The sequence below is a fragment of the Coloeus monedula genome (assembly GCF_965178545.1).
Source record: "Coloeus monedula genome assembly, chromosome: 24".
In the NCBI taxonomy this organism is placed as follows: Eukaryota; Metazoa; Chordata; class Aves; order Passeriformes; family Corvidae; genus Coloeus; species Coloeus monedula.
This window is the reverse complement of record NC_138804.1, coordinates 3,345,591-3,366,929: the sequence shown is the minus strand read 5'-3', so window position 1 is coordinate 3,366,929 and position 21,339 is coordinate 3,345,591. Positions and strand designations below refer to the sequence as shown.

At 52.1% G+C, this 21,339-nt stretch overlaps 3 protein-coding genes across 4 annotated transcripts; all 3 read left to right on the top strand.

Moving 5' to 3' along the window:
* Positions 1-504: 504 nt before the first annotated feature.
* On the top strand, positions 505-6,946 carry MRPS15 (mitochondrial ribosomal protein S15). Its single transcript, XM_082296571.1, has 8 exons — positions 505-642; positions 1,502-1,564; positions 2,171-2,246; positions 2,972-3,020; positions 3,565-3,649; positions 4,581-4,639; positions 5,807-5,998; positions 6,748-6,946. The coding sequence occupies exons 1-8, from the start codon at positions 567-569 to the stop codon at positions 6,886-6,888; spliced, it is 741 nt and encodes a 246-aa protein (XP_082152697.1). The 5' UTR covers positions 505-566; the 3' UTR covers positions 6,889-6,946.
* A 955-nt stretch (positions 6,947-7,901) lies between these two features.
* OSCP1 (organic solute carrier partner 1) lies at positions 7,902-18,418 on the top strand (the record flags this gene model as incomplete). 2 transcript variants are annotated; one of them, XM_082296562.1, is made up of 11 exons in its annotated part: positions 7,902-8,013; positions 9,578-9,607; positions 13,057-13,211; positions 14,362-14,529; positions 14,921-15,001; positions 15,565-15,668; positions 16,013-16,141; positions 16,675-16,744; positions 17,201-17,340; positions 17,925-17,988; positions 18,302-18,418. In XM_082296562.1, 11 exons carry the CDS (start codon positions 7,902-7,904, stop codon positions 18,416-18,418), a joined length of 1,170 nt encoding a protein of 389 aa, XP_082152688.1. The 2 variants fall into 2 exon arrangements, with proteins under 2 accessions (XP_082152688.1, XP_082152687.1); XM_082296561.1 differs by lacking the exon at positions 9,578-9,607.
* Positions 18,419-18,684: 266 nt separating this feature from the next.
* Positions 18,685-20,243, top strand: LSM10 (LSM10, U7 small nuclear RNA associated). The gene is made up of 2 exons (XM_082296817.1): positions 18,685-18,715; positions 19,679-20,243. Exon 2 carries the CDS (start codon positions 19,684-19,686, stop codon positions 20,053-20,055), a length of 372 nt encoding a protein of 123 aa, XP_082152943.1. The 5' UTR covers positions 18,685-18,715; positions 19,679-19,683; the 3' UTR covers positions 20,056-20,243.
* The last annotated feature ends 1,096 nt before the right edge of the window (positions 20,244-21,339 follow it).

Here is a 21,339-nt window from a genome sequence, read left to right as displayed (position 1 = left end):
CCTCCGAAATAAACGGAGACGTGCTGCGAACAACCCGGGCGCCTCTGCGGGAGCCCGGGGATGGGGACGCGATCGGGGACGGGAACGGGACCGGGACGAGACCGAGACAGGGATACAGATAGGGATTGGGACGGGACCGGAACCGGGACGGGGACAGAACGAGTATCGGGACCGGGACGAGGACGGGGACAGGTAGGGGACGAAACCGAGACGGGGACGGGGACGGAGATGGAGATGGACACGGGACCGGAACGGGGACGGGGACGGGAACGGAGATGGAGATGATGGAGATGGGAGATGGAGATGGGAGATGGAGATAGAGATGGAGATGGAGATGAGATGGAGACGGGACCGGGACGGGGACGGGAACGGGGACAGGACAGGGACTGGGACAAGGACGGGGACAGGGAGGGGTCCGGGACCGGGACGAAGACGGGGAGGGGACCGGAATCCGGGACAGCCATCGACGCGCTCGGCGCTCGCTCCCTCCGCCCTGTCTCGGCACTCGCCAGTCGCGCCTGGGCAAGATGGCGGCGCCCATGGCGGCGTGCCGGTGAGCGCGGGCCATGCTGGCGCTGCTGGGCCGCGGCCTGGCGGGGCCGGCCCGTGCCGGGGCCGCCGTGCTGGGCAGGGCGGAGCCCGGTGAGGGGCGCGGGGGGCTCGGGAGGCCGCTGGGAGGGAGGGTGGAAAGGAAAGCGGGACCCGCTGGAGGAATTGGGGAGCAGCCGGGTCGGGGCCGGGATGGGAGCTGAGGATGCGGGGAAAGGGGCGGTCTCGGGGTCGGGGGTGGCCGGGGGTCACTCACGGGACCACACACCGGCCCCGTGGTCTGTCCCCGCTGAAATGAGACAGGGGGCCGGGTGACCTTGGGGGTACCCGGGGTGCGGGCAGGGTCCCGGCGGTCCCTTGGAGCGCCCTTGGAGCGGCGATGGCCGAGCCGGGCACAGGTGAATGGCCAGAAGCAGGTCCTGATTCCAGCAGCAGGGCCCTGGAAGAGCAGCTGGAAGAGTTTGTTCTTGAAAGGTCAAAGAATGAGGAAGTCCTGGCTGGTGATGATATTCCCGTCTGGACCGAGCTGTGTCAGACAAAGGTTGTCCCCAGGCTTTCCCCAGGTGTCTCTGCCCCTGAGGTCTGACACTGGGGTGGTCCAGAGCAGCCCCTCCACGTCGTTCATGAGACTGAGTTAATTGAGCAGTTAATCGAGCAGTTTAAACCCTCTAAATGAGCACATTTGCACAAGGAGCTCTCAGTGTGTGCAGTCTGTTCTGCCGCTCCGGCCTCGGCATTTGCTCACTCTCAAGCAGCCCAGCTTGGTTTGTTTTAGCACCTTGTGAGAGCCTCTCTGAACTATCCCACACTGTGCTGGGACTAAAGATGTGTCTGGTCACTGATCACCTCAGAGGCTCAGTGCTCTGACCTCAGACAGACTGAGCAGCATCTGACACGTACAGAGCTGGAGAAGTGCACGCAAGGCTGATGTCTCTCTGTTTCTCCCACCCAGTCTGCAGTTCTGTGCTCCAGGCAGCCAGGGGTTATGCCAGACGTGTGACAAGGAAGAGGAAAGGTACGTCAAGATCCACAGGACCAAATGTTTTACTGTTGACATGCTCAGAGTTGTATCCTCATGGCACAGAAATCATTCCAGAAATAGTTCCTTGCAAGCTCAGAAGTTACTCAGAAGATTCCTCTTCTCCTGAATGTGGGGAGATGAATGATTGTCAGTAGCAGGAGATCTGTGAGGGTCAGGAGGCCCTGGCACAGGGTGCCCAGAGAAGCTGGGGCTGCCCCTGGATCCCTGCAGGTGTCCAAGGCCAGGCTGGATGGGGCTTGGAGCAACCTGGGACAGTGGAAGGTGTCCCTGCCCATGGCAGGGGTGGAATCAGATGGGTTTTAATGTCCCTTCCAGCACAAACTGTTATGGTATTCTGTGGCCTCTGAGCTCGGTGGATTGTTGTAAATACATGTACACCATATTGTAAGTCCAGAGTGCTGAAGGGAAGAGACTGAACCTATTTTTTTCACTCAGTTCCTGCCATCTTGGCTGAATCTGCTCAGTTCTTATTTGGAGCACACAGTCAGTTTCCTTCAGAACGTGTTTCCTCTGATCTGATTTGCAAGGTCAGAGCTCTGACTTTGTCCTGCTCTTCCTCAAATGTTTCTCTCTTTGTAGACATCCCCAGCCATCTGGATGACCTCCCTCCCACCTTGCTGAAGAAGGATTATGCCAATCTCCCGATAATGAACAGGTATGAACAGGGAGAGGGAATGGCTGCTCACTGCAGGGGTTTGTATCTTACATATAACCATGGTATGTGGAAGTTGTCACCTGCTCACTAATTAATTGTTAATGCTCTGTGGGCACAAAAATTGCAAAGTCAGTTGGAAAGTCAAATTTACAGACACAGTCAGTGGTCAGGGCTTGATTGTTTACTCCATGTGAGCTTGAGTGCTGGTTGCCCACGTGCTCTGTGGGCTTTGTAGTCCATGGGGAAAAAAAAGGAAATAATCTTGCAATACTGGAAATAGTCATCTTGCAAATAATCTGTGCCTGTCTTGAACTCAGGTGATGGAGAGTGTCGTTAAACAACTCAACATGAACTCAGCTGCTGCTGAATTTGGGGTCTGGGACTCAGCACTGTTGTGCTCTGATGCAGAGCTGCTCCTGTGTGGTGCAGGGAGGGCCCCCAGTGGCCCAACTGTGACTTTCACTGATCTCTGAAGGAGCCAGTCTTAAAATGAAATATTTTTGCAGCAAAACTGCTCCATACTCCTGTAATCTGAGCCATGATTTTGCTTAGGAGTGTGAGTACCAGTTTATGGCTGCCAGGTTTGGGAGGGGAGGAGAGTCCCTGTAAATTTGTAGAGTAAATTAAAGCTGAGAAAAGTGAGTATGTTCTGAGAACCTGAGCTCATTTCTGTTGTTAAATAGACTTGTTTCTAGTTTATAAGCTAATTTGCCATCTCCTTGCAGCGTGGATGATGTAGTGAAACGACTGTTGTCCCTGGAAATGGCAAGCCAGGTCAGTGTCATTCTGCTTGCTTGAAAAAAAATAGATTTAATGAACACCTTTATGTGAGACTTGTCTATGTTGTTAAATGTCTTTCACTTACTGTATTTTTAAGTGACTGTAAATCTGGAGTGATGAAATACATTACAGTGATAAGTCTGGTTTGCTCTTAAAATTTATCACACAGTCTTCTTTATGGTAACAATTGCATATGAAAATGAGAGAAGAAAGTACTCAGGGGTGATAGGGCAATGAGCTGTTCTGTTGCTGCTTGTGGCTGACCCCCTCTGTTCTAGAAACCGCTGCATGGGACAGCAGATGCTCATCAAGTTATTTTTACTTTCCATATGCCCAGAAAACAAATTAAACAGGTATGAAAGTGGCACAAAGATCTCACCATTCTTCTATGCTTGCCACTTCAGCTTGAAGAGATGCAAAAGCACTGAGTAAAGGTCTGAATTACAAAGCCTTTATCTGGGTGTTTGGGAAGAGAGCTGAGTGTCTCCGACCTCTGCTGTTCCTGAGACAGTGACAACCTCTTTTCTGTGACCCACAGAAGGAGAAGATGAAGGTAAAGACACAGCAGCTGGTGGAGAAGGTCAGGAGGTCTCCCAATGACAGTGGCTCCTTTGAGGTGCAAGGCAAGTTTGAAAAGGGAAGGATGTTGTTGGCAGATGAAACATCTCTGCTTCTGTTCAGCTGTTCCCACCCCAGCACTTCCAGTTTGCTGTATAATTCAGGAGAATCTCCTCCAGGAGAGCCCCTGGGAGGCAGGGAGCCTGCAGGATGCCCTGCAGGACTGCTCCAGGTCTGGAAGAGTTGCAGAGGCTGCTGGGGTACTTCCAAATTCCTGCTGCACATCCACCCTCCAAAGGCAGAGTGTGCATTATTCTGCTTGGAGTGCTTCTGTGACATGAAGCACTGAGCTGCAGCTGTTACCAAAATGAGCCAAATTCAGCCATGGAACCCAGATTTTTCTCTGCATCAGAGAGCTGTGACTGAAGCACAGTGGGGATAGTGCAGGGACAAAGGCCATGTTGCACTGACCAACACTGACCACCCCTTTGTCATCAGTAAAGCCCTTTGGTTCTGCAGGATGCCACCAACCCCTCCCTCCAGAGGGACATGGCTGCTGCCCTTGGAAAAAATAACCTTTAGTGCTGTCTGCTTCCCCAGAGCTTAAATCCCATGAGGTGAAATGGATGTCAAATCACTGGGAATTGAATGAGTGCAAGAGGAATAAATACACAGATAAATTTATATGATGTGTTGCTAAAATCTTACCCTCTGATTAAGCAGCCTCATAACAGTCACAGCTCTGCAGGTTGTGTGTTGTGGTTTGTTGTGCTCTGTCCAGTGGGCAGTGGGGAGTGGCTGGTGTGGGCAGTGCTTGTTGGGGACAGTGTTTCCTGTGGGCACTGTTCTGCCGTGGGCAGTCCCTGCTGTGCTGCTGTGGGTACCTGCAGGAGCAGCAGTGCTCAGCTGGCAGCTTGAGGCAAGGCAGATGAACGTGGATCAGCTGGGAAAGCTGCTGCTCTCACACAGCTTCTCTCTCTCTCTCTGTTTTTACAGTTGCTATTTTGACTGCCAGGATACGCACGCTCGAGGAGCACCTCCAGAGGCATCCCAAGGTAACTCGTGGATCTGAGTCCACACACAGCAGCTGCTCAGGTGGTTTTCTCAGTTTATAACAAAAGGATTTTAATGCTGGGGATTATGGCATTCCTAAGGAGGTTTATAAAATAGTTACAGCTGTTCCATGATGCCAGTTTGGGGAGCTGCAGGCTCAGGCACAGCTGGATTTTCGCCGACTCCATGTTCCGGTTTGTTACTGTAGTAGAGGAAATGGCTGAGCAAATTCCTTTGGGCAGAGTTGAGCTCCGTTTCTCATCATTGCAGATGTGGCTTCACAACTTAGTTTTCACTAATTAATGAAGGCAGCTGCAGTAATAAGCAAAGAGCGAAGTCCGTGCTTGTTCTGCTCATGGAAATGTTTGGTGGACAACGCTGTGTGAATGTCCCACTTCCCTGCCTGCAGCAGCCTGGGTTCAGGCCCAAATTTGAGACATCTCGACTGAATTTATGAACAAGAGATATTAAAGATTCTTTATGCAGGGCAAAAGGTGGGAAATGGATTGATAACTGCATCTGAAAGAAGTGCCTAATTGTTACTCATGAAAACTTGAAGGGTACAGTGGAACAGAATTAAGCTTTCTATGACAAGCCAGAAGCTGTACCAGGAGTTGCAGCAATGAGACCTTTTGTAATTCCTTGGCTGAAGCCTGTTCTTTACACAAATCACTCGTATAGGACAGGGAGATGTCTCCCATGACCTGCCCTGACTGGTGTGGCTCAGGCTACACTTGTGCCCTTCCAGGGAACAACCAGACAGTCAGAGCCAAGTCACAGATTATTTTCATATTTAATTTCTGGCGAAACGAAGGTAAATGCTTCTGCGTTATTCTGAAGCAGCACACTTCAGGGGAAGTAGGTTTTAGCCAGAAGACCTTCCCTGCAGCTTTGGCACAGCCTGAAACTGTACACAAGCTGAAAACAGTCTTCAGGGAAAGTGGAGCCATGAAACAGAGAAAGCAATTCCAGTGCAAAGTAAATGATATCTCCTTGGATCATCTTGTGCTGACCTGATGTACTCGCAGCATCTGCCAACAGAAATTGTTCTAAGACTCTGTCCTTAACCTGATCGTTCCCTTTCAGCCAAAATGTGGTCTGTTCTCAGTAATTTATTGGAATGGCAGGACAGTCTGTCTGCAGTGGAGTGAAGGTTGGGTGCTTTGCAGGACAAAAGTAACCGTCGGTGCATGCTGATGGATCTGGACCGGCGGAGGAAGATGCTGGGGTACCTGCGCCGGGTGAACTACAGCACCTTCGAGAGCACCTGCAAACAGCTGGACATCCAATACAGCCCCCCCCAGCCCTACATCCGCCGTGTCACCAAGCGCTGGCTGGTCAAGAAGGCTCTCTGCATCAAGGTACAGAGCAGGCTGGACAGGGAAGAACCCCTCTGTAGAAGTTAGAAGTGACTGATAGCTGAGTCCTCCTAAGCCAGGCTTTGACTTTGATCCTGTCTCTAGAGAACTGCCTGAGCTCAGCCAAGAGCTCCATGGGGGACATTTATGTCATGGGCACTGACACATGCTGTACTCAGGCACTTTGGGATGGGCTACTGGTTTGCTCAAAAATGTTTTATTCAAACCAGCTTTTTTCTCAAATGCTGGTATGGGAACTGATATATGAGATAATTTGATGGCAGTTTGGAACAGAAGCGTGGGTACCACCCACTGTCTGCCCTGATTTGCTCAGAATGTATGGGTGTAACTGCTGCGTGCAGTAGATCTTGGTGTAACTGAGCAGAACCAAAAGCTGGACGTGCCTTTGGTTTGTAAATATTAAATTTCAGTCCAATGAAATTACAGCCAAAGGACTGGACCAAAGGTGTCCAAGGAATGACTAGATGTGGCACTCAATGCTCTGGTCTGGTTGACAAAGTGGGGATCGGTCACAGGTTGGACTCTTGGTCTCAGAGGTCTTTTCCAACCTGAATGATTCAGTGATTCTGTGACTGGGTGGCTGTAACAGAGTAATCCCAGATGGTTCTCTGGAGCAAGGAAGGCACAGAGGGAGGATTTGATCTGGCTCCTGCTGGAACCGCTCTGCCTGCAGCAGACAGCCTGGGGAGCAGCTCTGCAGGCAGCTCTATCTCTCCTTTCTGCTTCCACAGGTATTCCAGGAGAAGCAGAAGCTGAAAGCAGCAGAGAGACTGAAGCAGAGGAGAGAGTGGCAGGCGAGAGCAAGGGCAGCACGGGCACAGCAGGAGAAGCAGGTGCAAGAGAAGCAGGCACAGGAGGGGACTCCTGTGTAGCGGCACAGCCAGGCTGGCACAGAGAGGCTGACAATAAACACCTGCCCAAAGACCTCAAGCCTCTGCTCATGTGATGTGGTCTGCGCCGTTCTGAGCACCTGGGAAGGGCAGCGGGTGGTTTAAGTGGTTTAGAAGTTTAATTTCAGGCCAGGTGCTGGGTAGGTCACTCTGTGAGGCAGGTCTGTCAGTGGGAACAGCTCAAGGGCTGCCTGTGTCCTGTCAGCACAGCCAGCCCAGAAGTTTGTGCTGTCACATTTTCTTAGATATTTATAAACTGAAACTTAGACATTTAGATTGGACATTCTGAATAAATCTTTCCCTGTGAGGGTGGAGAGGCCCTGGCACAGGCTGCCCAGAGAAGCTGTAGCTGCCCTATCCGTGGAAATGCCCAAGGCCAGGCTGAACATTGGGGCTTGGAGCAACCTGGGACAGTGGAAGGTGTCCCTGCCCATGGCAGGGGTGGCACTGGATGGGCTTTAATGTCTCTTCCAACCCAAAATATTCTGTACATGCACAGGGGCCGTGCTTGTGTGCCAGGATGATCCACACACAGTCTGGGACAATGTGCACATGGATCGGGATGCTCTGCACACGCAGTGGGGATGATGCCCACACAGACGGGGAGGATGCACACAGGGACTGGGACGATGCGTGCAGGGACTGGGGTGATGGGAACACTCAGACCAGGATGACGCGGACGGTGCACACACGGACTGGGATGATGCGCACACTCAGACTGGGATAATGGGAACACGCACCGCGGACGGTGCGCACACGGACTGGGATGCTGCGCACACTCAGGCCGGGATGACGGGAACACGCACCGGGGATGCTGCGCACACTCAGACCGGGATGACGGGAACACGCACCGCGGACGATGCGCACGCGCGCCCCGGCCGGCCAAGACGGCGCGCCCCGATTGGCCCCGCGGCTGCCGGGCAACGGCGGCGGCGCTCCGGGTGCGGGGCCGTGCGGGGGCCGTGCCGGGGCCGTGCCGGGGCCGTGCCGGGGCCATGTCGACGCGGACGCTGCCGCTGCTGTTCCTGAACCTGGGCGGGGAGATGCTCTACATCCTGGACCAGCGGCTGCGCGCCCAGAGCATCCCCGGAGAGAAGGCGCGCAAAGGTGAGCGGCGGGCGCGGGCCGGTCACGGGTCCCTCCGCTCCCGGTGTCCCGGTGCCAGCGGCGCGCCGGGGAGCCGCTGGCGGTGTCGGGCTGGCGGCACTGCCCGTGCCCCCGGGCAGGGCTTTGCCCCCGCTCCCGCTTCCCCGGTAGCGGCTCGGGCTGCTCCGCCCGGCGGTGCCGGTTCCCGGGGTGCCGCCCCGGGACACGCAGGGACACTCGGTGCTGTCAGCGGAGGATGCTGCGAGCTAACGGCGTCAGTGCCGGTCCGGGGCAGGAGTTTCCTTACCCCGATTTCAGGGCTCCATCGCAGTAATTACCACGGTAATTATCACAGTAATCAGCCCTCAGTGGTTTGTGGTCTCCACTTGGAAGCGCAGCCCGTTGCGTTGATCGGCTCGGTGAAGCTCCTGTGGTAAGAACAGCCTGAAGGTGTTGCTGACGCTGGTTTGGGAGTTTCTGACACAGAAGAAGAAACTGGAGGCCGTGTCGGTGTTTCTGTGCTAAATTCGGGAGTTAAAGCTTCAGAAATCACTTTTGGACTCAAAATAACTCAGGATTTGGTTGTCAGCCGAGGTCCTGGACTGTTTTTGGGCAGACCAGGTTGCTTTGCAGTGGGAAGGAGTTTCCAGGAATAAATTTGTAAACCTTGTGCAGACACAGCACATGCAGTTGTGTAAAATTAAAATACCAATACGGCTCCCTAAACCCTTGTCTGGCTTTTATACAATCCCATTTGGCCAAAATCCTTGTACAGATAGCCTCGTGCCTTCATATGGGGCATGAAACTCCAGCTCACAGCCAAGCACCTCTGTATTTACCATTGCAAATTACCACAGCTTTACTTTACAAGTCCTTGCATCTCTCTGTCAGGGGATGGGGAATGTGCCTCGGGAAGCTCTGGGATGTTTTAATAAAGAATCAACTTGATATGAGCTTGGTATTGTTATCCCTTCTGCCTGTCCTTTATGAAGTGCTAAACAATAAAGGGTTCACAGTGTAATTATTGTATTGTTTGTGAGGGGGCACTTGTAATTATTCATGTGTGTCCCGATGAGGGAATGATCTGAGAGAAGATTACTGCTGTTCATACAGGGACAAGTTTAGGATTTTAGCTAAATTAAATCTTGGAGCATCTCAGCAGGAGAATTGGACTGTTTTAGTTTGTCCACACATGGATTGTTTTTTCTTCCAAAAAACTGTTGTGTTAATTTCACCGAGATGTGGTTCATCCACAGTCAGGTGTTTGCTGATGCTTAAAGCTGTTCTCTCAAATACTGGTTACTTGTAAGGCAAAATACAGCTGAAAACTACCCAAGCTCAGTGCAAAGGGTAAAATTTGATGTGCACTGAAGCAGCAGGATTTTATCCAAGGGGAGGGTGAGGTTCTCATTCTGAATGCTCAGTGCTGAATGTTCAGTGCTGAATGCTGATGAGAAGTGACAAAATCCGTTAGTTAGCTTATTTTTTCTTTTATTTTTTTTTTTTTAGTTTATTTCTTTTCTTCTCCTTACAACTCTTGTTCTTACATCTTGAACTGCTGTTTTGTTTTATATGCTTCGTGTAGATGAATGGACAGATGTGGACAGGAAACGAGGTACAGTAACTGCTGGCTGCATGCACCAGTCCAACCCCACGTGCACACCTGGGGCTCATCGTGCCTGAACACCTGAGGCTGTTCCTGCAGCCTTCAGTCAGTGTCACAAATGAACAGTAATGCTCACCTGGTCCTTAAATGCGCTTTTGACTGTAAATCAGTGAAAAAACAGACCATATCTTAAAATCGTATGGCCTCAAAAATCAGCTGTTAATTTAACCAAGACTATAAATGGATCAAAACTTTTTATCCTGGTGGTCTTGCCTGCAAAAATGGTATTTGTATTTCTTTACTGTCGTTTTCATGCAAGCATGTAATTGTGTGAGCATCGTGCAGGTCGTTTTTCTGCTTAAATGCAGGAATATTGGGTATATTCCATTTTTCTAAGGTTTTGTCTAATTCATTGCTCAAGGTTTGGACAGGTGAACTCCAGGGATGATCAAAGGCATTCCCATCCCAGCTGCTTTACCCACCTGTGCTGGTGGTCACCTGGCAGAGTGATCCCCAAGGAGCAGATGCCCACACCTCAGCCAAGCTCACCCTGACTGGAGTGATCCTGGGAGGGATTGAGCCCTCGGGTGTTGCAAGGGAGCAGCCGAGGTGTGAACGTGTTTCCCTCTGGAATCTGCCCTGGAACAGGAGCCTCCAGCAAGGGCTGTGCTAAGGAATGAGGAAATGAATCTCTTGAATCTCAGGTTTTTGCTCTGTGAGCATGAGCAGAATTTACAGGGTCCTTCTGAGCAGCCCTTTTTTAAGAGAGATCAAGGTTGTGATTGAAGTTTTGCAAAATAAGCATCATTGGTAGGTTTTGATATTTGTTGAAGGTAAACACTGGTGTCCTGGAGCTTGCCCCAGGTTTTTTCCTACCATTACATCCTGTTTCCAAGCACACCCTTTTCCCAGCCTTTAACATCTCAGAAGTCTAGGAACAGATTCCATCCCATCCAAAACAACGAGGAGCTGCCCAGAGCCGTGACGTAGTGAGACAGGGGTGGCTCAGGAGCAGGTCCCAGGCTGATCCATCACTTCTCCTGTGAGAGAGAACACTTTGCCTGTTCTCAGTGCTCCGGAGGATCTCGGGAGGGTCCTGGAGTCACCTCCTGGGGCTGTCACTGATGGTGCTGTGACATGGTTCCTTTAGGAGCCACGAGCCTGTGGCACACAGGCTGTGACTGTCCACAACTCGGAATGTTCCTTCTGCTGCCCCAAGCATCCTCTGGGAAGCACCAGCATCACCCAGGCGTAGCTCCAGTCTCGTGCCGTGCATCCCAGCCAAGCAGGTGACACATGCTGCCTGTCACCAGTGACTTGGCGTGGGGAGGCCAAAGGCACCGTCACCCCCAGCTTCAGTCCTGTCCATCACACTGGCTATACTGGTGTCCCTCCTCTCATCCCAGCTGATGACCCCCCTGTCTGTTCAGTTGCTTTTTCTGTGTTGCTTGTGCCTTGTCCCTGGGCCGGTGCTCCTGTGTCACCTGCCATGGCCACACTGGTGTGAGCAGCAGCTCCCCAGGGCCCCCCTGAGACCTTTGCTGTTTCATTATCAAACATGTGAGAGATTTATTATAAATTTGCCCTTTACTGTGATTTTTTAATGTCTTTCTCAGTTCTTTTTATAGCCCACACAAGAGGTTTTAATTTAAGAAGATAATTTATGCCCATGGTTCACACAGACCTTCGATTCTGTTGAGAAATCAGTGTACGGGGACATGTCTGTCTCCTGGTGGCTTGAGTTCTTTGTGACTCTCCAAAGACAGGAGAAGTCTTTGTGTGGGCAGCACACACGAGCAGCTGAAAAATATTTTCCTTGATAGCAGTATAAAGCAGAAGTTCTTATTTTTGTCCTAATTGACTCCCTGCAAAATTAACTAAATACTAATATCTACTAGTACTAATATATTTTATTTTCTCCACAAAAAAAATAGGGGATTTCTGCCTGGGATTGCAAGTAGGGATTGTTTTATGGCCAGTTTATTTGAAAGGAAGGGAGGAAGGAGGGATTTTTTCCTGTTTGCAATTAGGTGTATTCATGATCCAAACTGCTCAGGAGCTGAGATCTGTCTGTGGTTTTGGGGTGTTTAAACCAGGACTAGGGAGCCCCATCAGGTTCAGCACAGGGGCTGCTGAGCTGTGTGTGACCAGTGCATGAGGAACCTGTAACCAGCAGGTTTAGGGAGGAGAGAGAATCACCTCAGGAGGCCCTTACCCTTGGAACACAGCTCTCCCTGCCCAGGCTCCCAGCAGTCCCCAGGGAGTTAATCCTCTAGGAAGAGGTGAAATGACAGGGAAATTACCTTTGTTTTGTTTGTTGGTGTAGGAGAGGTGTGGAAAGCCAGGTGTCTGACCCGCCAGGGAATCACTGGGGCAATAATTCAAAGCACTGGTCACTACCACTCTCTGTATGTTCACTTTTTCTCCTTTTCCTTTTTTTTTTAATTATTTATTCTGAGATTTTTCAAATCCACAAGAATTGTCTGGCATTGTAGGCTTCATAACAATCATTTGCTTAGGAAAATCCACACTTGTACAGTAGTCTGTGACCTGACATATTAATTTACCTTTTTTTTTTTTGTTAGAGAAATAAATGTTTATTGATGATAACTCTAGAGTATCAGGGAGATAATAAAAGGAGCAGATCCAGCACAAAAGCTCAGATGCTGCATCTGCTTGAACCACTGCACCGTGTTTTCCATCTTGTTTGTATTAAGAGCTCAATAACCAGAGCACAGCTCTCACCCTCAGTACTCCTGAGCTCTAAGAACTCCTCAGTAAGTCACATAACAGTTCCATGGCTAAATTTACACAGAAAAAAATGAACCACAAGTCAGGAAGTTTGGAGTTCTGCATTTGAAACTCTAGGGCCTGCAGAAGTTTCAGCTGTGATAGCCATAAATGGGTTGATAGAGATCTCAGGGATATAAATGCTTTATTAAATACCTGCCAGTGTTAATCCATTTGAATAAAGATTACAGAGAGCCCTGCAGGAGCTTCCGTTGAGAAGTTAAAAAATAGACTGATAGTGTCAGAGCGTGTTGAGGAACAGGCACAGCCATGTAGCTGCAATCTGCAGAGATCTACCACAATGCAAAACAGTCTCCTTGGGAAGCAGAACTGCAGCTTTTTTAGATAACAGCACATCAGAGCAGCATTATTTAAAAGTGAAAAGTGCCAGGCATAGCTGTAAAACCAGAACAACAAAGCCAGCCTTACTCCCACTGGGAAACAGGGACTGCTGCCTTCAGCTCACGTGGCATTTGTGCCCTGGGGGACATCGGCTGGTTTAGCCCAGGTGGGACTGAGGAAGTGCTGGATCCGGAGGTGCTGTTCCCTCTCTCCTGTTGTGCTCTGTCCCTGCTCTGCACAGGTAACCCTGGTGTGAACCTTGCAGCTGGGGTGGACCAGGAACGTGCTGTTCTGGAGCAAACCACAGAGCCTCTTTGTCTTTGCAGTTATGAACGACATCATCTCTGCCATGTTCAAGAAAAGTTTCATGGAGGAGCTGTTCAAACCCCAGGATCTCTATTCCAAGAAAGCCCTGCGCACTGTGTACGACCGGCTGGCTCACACCTCCATCATGAGACTGAACCAGGCCAGCATGGACAAGGTAACACAGACCTGCCACCTGGCCTGGCTCTGCTGCACTTCCCAGCTGTGCTCCAGCAGTTTCTGTTGCAATAATTAACCTTTGGCTTTACCATGTTGAAGCATTTTGGAACAGCTTTCCTTGTGAAAATGGTTCTCAGCCAAGAAAATCCATGGTGGCATCAGCTACCTCAGAACTGAGTATTTCTGCCTGAACAGCTAAATCTTTGATTTGAACAAGTTCACTAAGCATTCCTTAAGTTTAGCAGATGCTTTCATATATATTAAAAATATACACTTCTGTGGGTGTGGATAAACATCTGTATTTCTGTACTGACACCCACTGTCTTGCAGGCACAGGTGTTAGAGTTACTGCCTGCACGCAGTGTATCCGCAGCCAATTCTGGAAAAAATGGTAGGAATGGGACTACCAGAGAACCCTCCCCCCAGGTGTCAGTGCTGCTGAAATTCATGGAATCGCTGAGGTTGGAAAAGCTCTCCGAGAGCATCGAGTCCAACCTGTGACCAATCCCCACCCTGTCACCCAGCCCAGAGCAATGAGTGCCACATCCAGTCGTTCCTTGGATACTTCCAGGGATGGGGACTTCACCACCTCCCTGGGCAGCCGCTTCCAATGTTTAATAAACATTTCCATGGAGAAATTTTTCCTGATGTCCACCCTGACTCTCCCCTGGCCCAGCCTGAGGCCGTTCCCTCTCCTCCTGTCCCTGTTCCCTGCCAGCAGAGCCCGACCCCCCCCGGCTGCCCCCTCCTGTGAGGGACTTGTGCAGAGCCACAAGGTCCCCCCGAGCCTCCTTTGCTCCAGGCTGAGCCCCTTTCCAGCTTCCTCAGTCGCTTCAGGTGCTCCAGCCCCTTCCCCAGCTCCACTCCTTTCTCTGGACACGCTCCAGCCCCTCAGTATCTCTCTTGCCCTGAGGGGCCAAGAACTGGACCCAGCACTCGAGGTGTGACCTCACCTGAGCATTGGTGACTTTGGAGACCCAGCAAGAAGGCTGGGGATGGGACTGCAGAGGTCTTGTTCTTTTTAGGAAACGGAGCTAAAATGGTTCCTTGTGCCACAGGCAGGTGCTGGCCTGAGTGCTTGAATCCCTCTCTCCATCCCCGGGAAGTTTCCTGTGTGACGGGACCAACGTTCCCGTGTTCCTTTGCAGCTGTATGACCTCATGACTATGGCCTTCAAATACCAAGTGCTGCTGTGCCCTCGGCCCAGAGACATTCTGCTGGTCACATTCAACCACCTGGATGCCATCAAGGATTTCATCTCCGACTCCCCTGGCATTCTGAACCAGGTGGATGAGACCTTCCGGCAGCTGATCGAAGTAAGAATCCTCAGAAAAAGGGTGGGACACACTGTGGTTTGATTTTATGGGGTTTTTACCTCTTTCGTCATCTTAGAGATGAATTACTACATTGGGGAGGGCTGTGAGTCAAGTGCTATTTTTCTACTGGTCCAGTTTAAGTCAATATATTGCTTATTCAGCCTGATTTAAGTCTCCACTGATTTCAGCAGAAATGAAATCAGAGTTTTAGTGACAGTAATTACTGATAATGACCAGCAGCCCTCTTAGAGCATCTCTGCTCCCCCTGCAAGTGGATCAGAATATGCTGTATATACTGTGGATCAGAATAGTCAGATATTCTTGTTCCCCCTTTCCGTGGGTGGGACATGGAACACCTGTAAACCCTTGCATGATGATTTTCCTTTTCCAGACCTACAACTGTCTCTCTGATGGTGAATTCCAGCTCATCAGGCAAACACTCCTCATTTTCTTCCAGGATATGCACATCAGGGTAAGAGCCCAATACAGCTAGGCAGGGAGAATGACAGGGAGTTTGGGGCTGGAGTACAAAGGGATCTCCTTATAAACACTGCAGGTTTGGGTTTGTTAATTGTGCTTTTCAGTCATCTTGATGTGCTTGTAATTACACTCAAATTTCGCAAATTGAGCACATCTACTACAATAATGCTGAATAATTCCACAATACTATGAAAAAGGGAATCTCTACTAGTATGATTTGCTGATTGATAAATCCATTTTTCCTTTTAGAAGAAACTTGATATGAAACCTGTGCGTGAAGTCTTGATATTCTCTAAATAAATTGATCACACTCACATGCACAAACAGGATGTAGTTTTTAATACAGTTTTTTTAATGTTAGATCAGTGTGCCCATCCTCTGGACCGCAATTCCACATCACTGGCTTTGTAAATACATCCCTTTACACACATCAAGAGCTCTAGGAAACCTTCTTCAGTGTGGGCAGAGAGGCTCAGGCTCAGATTTCAGGGAATTTGGATGGGAAGGTCCGCAGAGGTTTTCCCCAAGGTGTGATGTTGTGATGTCCTTTTGCAGGTCTCCATCTTTCTGAAGGATAAAGTGCAAAACTCGAACGGTCGCTTTGTGCTGCCAATCTCAGGGCCTGTCCCGTGGGGCACGGAGGTCCCAGGGCTCATCAGGTGAGTTGGTGCCATGTGTGGGGCTGCTCAGGGAGGAGCATTTCATTCCAGAGGGCTCAGGAATTCAGCTCAGACTGCCATTCCTGTTGCATGGATAGCTGAACCTCCAGTAAACACTATTTAAAGGGCGGGATTTGGGACTAAGTCAACCAGCAATGAAATGCTGAGCTGCTTCTGGAGTTTTCTATCCCAGTAAATTAGCTGTTAGTAACTTATCCTGTAACAGAGGCATTTACCAATGTACAGAATAGAGTTTTATTCCCCTTGTGCAGGAAGCAGAGGAACTAGGTACTGAAAATCAGGACTAAAACTATTAAATGTTTCAATAATGCCTTGTTTTTAAGGATATTCAATCACAAAGGAGTGGAAGTTAGAAGGGCTGAGTTCACCACTGCTGGGAATTACGTTACTCCACAAAGGGAAGGATCTTTTGAGCTTTATGGAGACAGAGTCCTCAAACTTGGAACAAATATGTAAGTAATTTTTGTTATATGTAGAAACCTGAACCAAATGCTGATGGATTGTTCTTAAACACATCTTCAGCCTGGTGTGGTTTTGGCCTCTTTTGCTATTAATTATCAGGTTGACTTTGTTACAAGGTGCTGCCCTGCACCAGGACATGTGTGGACAGTGTCTAAAGAGCTGTGGAAAGCAGTAAAACTTTGATTTATGTCCGCAGTGGAGCTGAGGAAAGAATGTTCTCACGTGGTGCTACATTTTACGTGAAATAGGATTTAATGTAACCACAGTCAAGAAAGCCTCTCTGTTCTCCACGTTTGCCTTAATGTAGATGTTCCATCCAAAGAGACCCATGTTCCTTCTCGCAGCTTTGTCCCTCACACGTCTTAATGCCTCACTGTGGCACCACACTGAGCTGTAACTTCTCATTGCCATTGTTCAGTCTTCAGAAAAATATCCTAAAATCCTGCATCCTGTGCTGCTCCCTCTGGTTCCTGTACCTCGTCCCAGTAACAGGCTGTTCTTCCCCATGTGTTTTCCCCTCTAGGTACAGTGTGACCCGGCCAGTGGAGACACATATGTCGGGATCATCCAAAAAGCTGGCATCCCAGGCGAAGGTCAGTGTCATCCTGTACCTATCACTGCTTAAACTGGCCAAATTCTTAGTCTCTAGATACGGGATAAGTTCAGGGAAGCTTTTCTGTTGTTCTCAGAGCCTCATGCAATCCTCCCCAGTCCTTTGAAGCCAGGGGAAGAGCACATTTTCCCAAAGAATCCACACGCTTGTGCAAGGATGTGCTTGCTTCCATTTTAATCTCAGAAAACAGAAAGTTTGCTTTACAGATTTCTCATTTGTCCAATTTAGCTGGAAAAGCATCTTGTGCTGAATCTATAAATCCAAGCAACCATTTCCAATATCGAGCTGGTGATTACTGGTTATCTGCACAATCTGTCCCAGGAACAACAGGGAAATGTGTTTATATCCCTCTGAAGGACATGTATGGAATATCAAAGCTCCTTGCAGCCCCATCTCTCAGGTAATTGCCCAGCGGGCCCCTTGCTGTTTCCTGCAGGAGAACATAGTCCCCAACCCTCTTGCTAAAGAAGAGCTGAACTTTCTGGCCCGGCTGCTGGGAGGTTTGGACATCCAGAAACCCGCTGGTGGTGAGACGGGATTTCGGCTGAACTTGTTCACGACTGACGAGGAGGAAGAGTATGCTGGAGTCCTTCTTGGTTTGGGTTTGGGGTGCCCTGTGGGGAGCCCTGGAGACCAAAGCTGGCCCTCAACAGCTTTAGGGTCAGACCAGCAGGTTGTTATCCTGCTCCAGATGTCTCCTGTGATGCAGCCTTGCTCCAAATGCTGCTGGCTGGGATCTGTCTGGAGGGACAGAAACATACCTTCAGCCCTTTTAGCAGGATGTTTTTACCTGCTTTTAATCTCAGCTACAGAAATATTCCTGCTCTTCTACACTTAACAAAAAAATTTAGGATGGGGAGAAGCCTCCAAACTGGGGTGAACACATTAATTTGCCAAGTAGGAAGAGTGGCATTGTTCAGACTTCACAGAATTACAGAATGGTTTGGGTTGGAAGGGACCTTAAGGGTCCTCTGATTCCACCCTGCCATGGGAAGGGACACCTTCCACTAGACCAGGTTGCTTCAAGCCCCATCCAGTCTGGCCCTATGAGCATCCTCTGAGCACCATTTGTGCCTACAGGAGCTTCATGAAGTCTGATTTTTATCACTTCCTTGTACATCTTCATGGGATTAACCACTCTTTTCATGTTTTTAATCAAGACACGCGGCACAGACCAGACCAGAGGAGTTGTCCTACAAGGTTATCAACATTGAAGCCACGCAGGTACGTTACATGTTTCACATCACTGGTTCTCACCATCCCTGTCTTGCTAAGGACTGTGTTTCACCCAGAGCAGGGACTTAAAAATACATTTTTTCCCATTTCACTTAAGCTTGTAACTAAGTAATGGCCAACTTTCTGCCAAGACAGTGGAATTGGTGATTATTTACTAAGAAAACTTGAATCCTGACAAATACCAGAGCAAGCGTTTAGCCGACTTGGGTGTAGAAGGGGCACGTCCCAGTCCAGCCCAGTCCCGGCCGCGGTAGCAGCGTGGGGACACCGGCGGTGGCTGAGCGCGGTGTCTGTCTCGCAGGAGCCGGGGCGGCGGGCGGAGCTGTCCCGCATCCTGGGGGAGCTGGAGGTGGCGGAGCCGCGCCCGGGCAGCGCCGAGAAGGGCGAGGACTTGCTGGCGCTGATGGACGGGCTCTGAGCGGGACACGGGGACAGCGGGACACGGGGACACTCGGACAGCGGGACACCGGGACATGGGGTTATCGGGACACGCGGACACGGGGACAGCGGGACATGGGGGTATCGGGACACGCGGACACCGGAACATGGGGACATCGGGACACCCGGACAGCGGGACACGGGGACATGGGGACATCGCGCGGGGGGAGCGCGCGGGGCCGCCCCGCCTCTTCCAGCCGTGGGCGGAGCGGGGGCGGGGCCGCGCGTGCGTGGGGGGCGGGGCGGTGCGAGCGGGCGCGCGGGAAGGCGCCGGCGCGTGAGTGCGCGGGGGGCGCGCGCGCTGGGGGGGGGGGGGGGGGGCCGGTGTGCGGAGGGGAGGGGACACGGGGACAATGGGGGGAGTTGGGAGAGGGACAGCGAGTGTGGGGCGGGGAGAGGGGGCAGGGAGAGTGCGAGGGGGGCACGAAGCGCCCCAGCGTGCAGGGGGCCGGGGGCGGTGTGCCAGGGGGGTGAGCGAGGAGAATGGGAGAGATTGGGGAGAGGGGCGGCGTGCGGTGGGTGTGTGAGGGGTGGTAGGAGTGTGTAGGGGAGTGCAGGGAGTGGTATGAGTGCAGATGAACGTGCGGGTAAGTGTGAAAGGGGTAGTACGTGTGCATGTGGGCGTGTGACAGGTGATACATGTGCAGGTGAGCGTGCAAGGGGTGATGTGTGTGTGCAGGCGAGTGTGTGAGGTTTGGTGTGTGTGCAGGGCTTGGTCCGTGTGCAGGGGAGTGTTCAAGAGCTGCTCCATATGCAGGTGGGCGTGCAGGAGTTGGTCCATGTGCAGGTGTGTGTGGGGGTCGCTCCGTGTGCAGGTGTGTGTGCGGGAGTCGCTCCGTGTGCAGGGGTTGCTCCGTGTGCAGGAGTTGCTCCATGTGCAGGTGTGTGTGCGGGGGTTGCTCTGTGTGCAGATGTTTGTGCAGGAGTTGCTCCGTGTGCAGGGGTTGATCTGTGGGCAGGTGTGTGTGCAGGAGTTGCTCTGTATGCAGGTGTTTGTGCAGGAGCTGCTCCGTGTGCAGGGGTTGATCCGTGGGCAGGTGTTTGTGCAGGAGTTGCTCCGTGTGCAGGTGTTTGTGCGGGGGTCGCTCTGTGTGCAGGTGTGTGTGCGGGGGTTGCTCCGCGTGCAGGGGTTGATCTGTGGGCAGGTGACTGTGCAGGGATTGGCCCATGGGAAGGGACTGGTCCGTGTGAGGCACAGCGGGCGAGTGTCCCCAGCCCTGCGTGCCCTGTCCCGCCGCAGCCGCCATGGAGGTGAGCCACTCGGTGAAGGAGCGCACCATCTCCGAGAACAGCCTGGTCATCCTGCTGCAGGGCCTGCGCGGCCACGTAACCACCGTGGAGCTGCGTGATGAGAGCGCGGCCGCGGGGCGCGTCACCAGCGTGGACGCCTTCATGAACGTGCGCCTGGCTGAGGTGACCTTCACAGACAGGCAGGGCGCCGTGTCCCACCTGGATGAGCTCTTTGTGACTGGCAGGAACATCCGCTACGTGCACATCCCCGACGAGGTGGACATCCAGGCCACCATTGAGGAGCAGCTCCAGGCCATCCACAGGGTGCGGTGCTTTGGGGGCCGTGACAAGGGCCGCAGGGAGTTCCTTGATGCCAAGCACAAGTGAGCACCTGGTGCTGCCCACAACAGCCAGGGTGGACCTGGGATGGGCATGCCCCTTTGATGGACTGCCAGCCCCCGCCACGCTGGACATCCCATGCAAGGACATTCCCCCAGGAACATTTTCTCCCAGGGACTTGGGGCTCTGCTGTTCCCCTCACCAGTGCCTGCGGAGGAGCAGGGCTGGTTTTTGTAAGGAATAACACCATTTAAAAGGCTCTGTGGTCTCTCCGCTCATTTCCTGTTTCATTGGCAGCTACTCATGTCCCTCCTCAAGTGGCCAAAGGACCCCAGCTGCCATCCCACTGCCCCCAGCTCAGCCTTTCCCTGCCCACAGAGCACAGGACCTGCTGTCACCAGTGTGGGTTCCCTGGGAGTGGGAGCTGCTGCTGCTGAGCTGGGCAGGGTCTGGTTCTGGTCTGTGCTCAGCTCCCTGCTGAGCCACTGTTCTGGAAGTGTTCAGTGAGAAGAGAGCGAGATCAAGGGGAGTGAATGTGCAGGGGAAGGGGCAGCACTGTCTGCCTCAGAAAGCAGGAACATGCTTCACCCAGGACACGGGAAATGCTGGTACTGCTGGTTCCTCTGCTTCCTGCCCCTCTGTCACCGCAAAATCTGCAGTACTACCAAAGTGTGCAGCCCACTGTAACCTGTTCCCACAGGGACCCCGTGGGACATGGAGCCGTGTGGCCTCTTCGAGCAGAGCTGGGGGTTCTGCCCTGGGGGTGCTTGTTTGCAGGGCCTGGGGCTGGGCAACAGGGCAGGGCAGACCGGTGGGCCGAGCCCGGAGGGTTCCAACCCAGCTGGTCCCATCAGAGCGTGGGGGTTCTGTGGTGGGGGTCCACACCCAGCACTTTCCAGCCCGTGGTGTCCAGCCCGGGGGCCCCAAGCCAGGGGTGTCCCAGCCCGGGGTGCACCAAGCCAGGGGTGTCCCAGTCCGGGGGCCCCAAGCCAGGGGTGTCCCAGCCCGGGTGTCCCAGCCCAGGGATCCCGGCCCGAGGGTCCCGGTGCCGCCGGGGGGGGCCCGCGGGCCTCTGTGGGCGGGGCCTGTCCAGCTGGCCCCGCCCCTCCACCAATCACGGCGCGTTCGAATCTCCCGCGTGCTCACCAATCCTCCGGGTTCCTGGCCCCGGCCCGAGCCAATCAGCGACGGGTTCATCCCACCTCAGCCAATCAGCCTTCGCTGCTTGCTGCCCTCTCCGCCGCGCTCTTCAACCAATCAGAGCCCGCCGCAAAACCCGGTCCGGCCCCCGCGCTCTCCTCCAATCACCGCCCGCGCTGTCGCCCTCGCCCA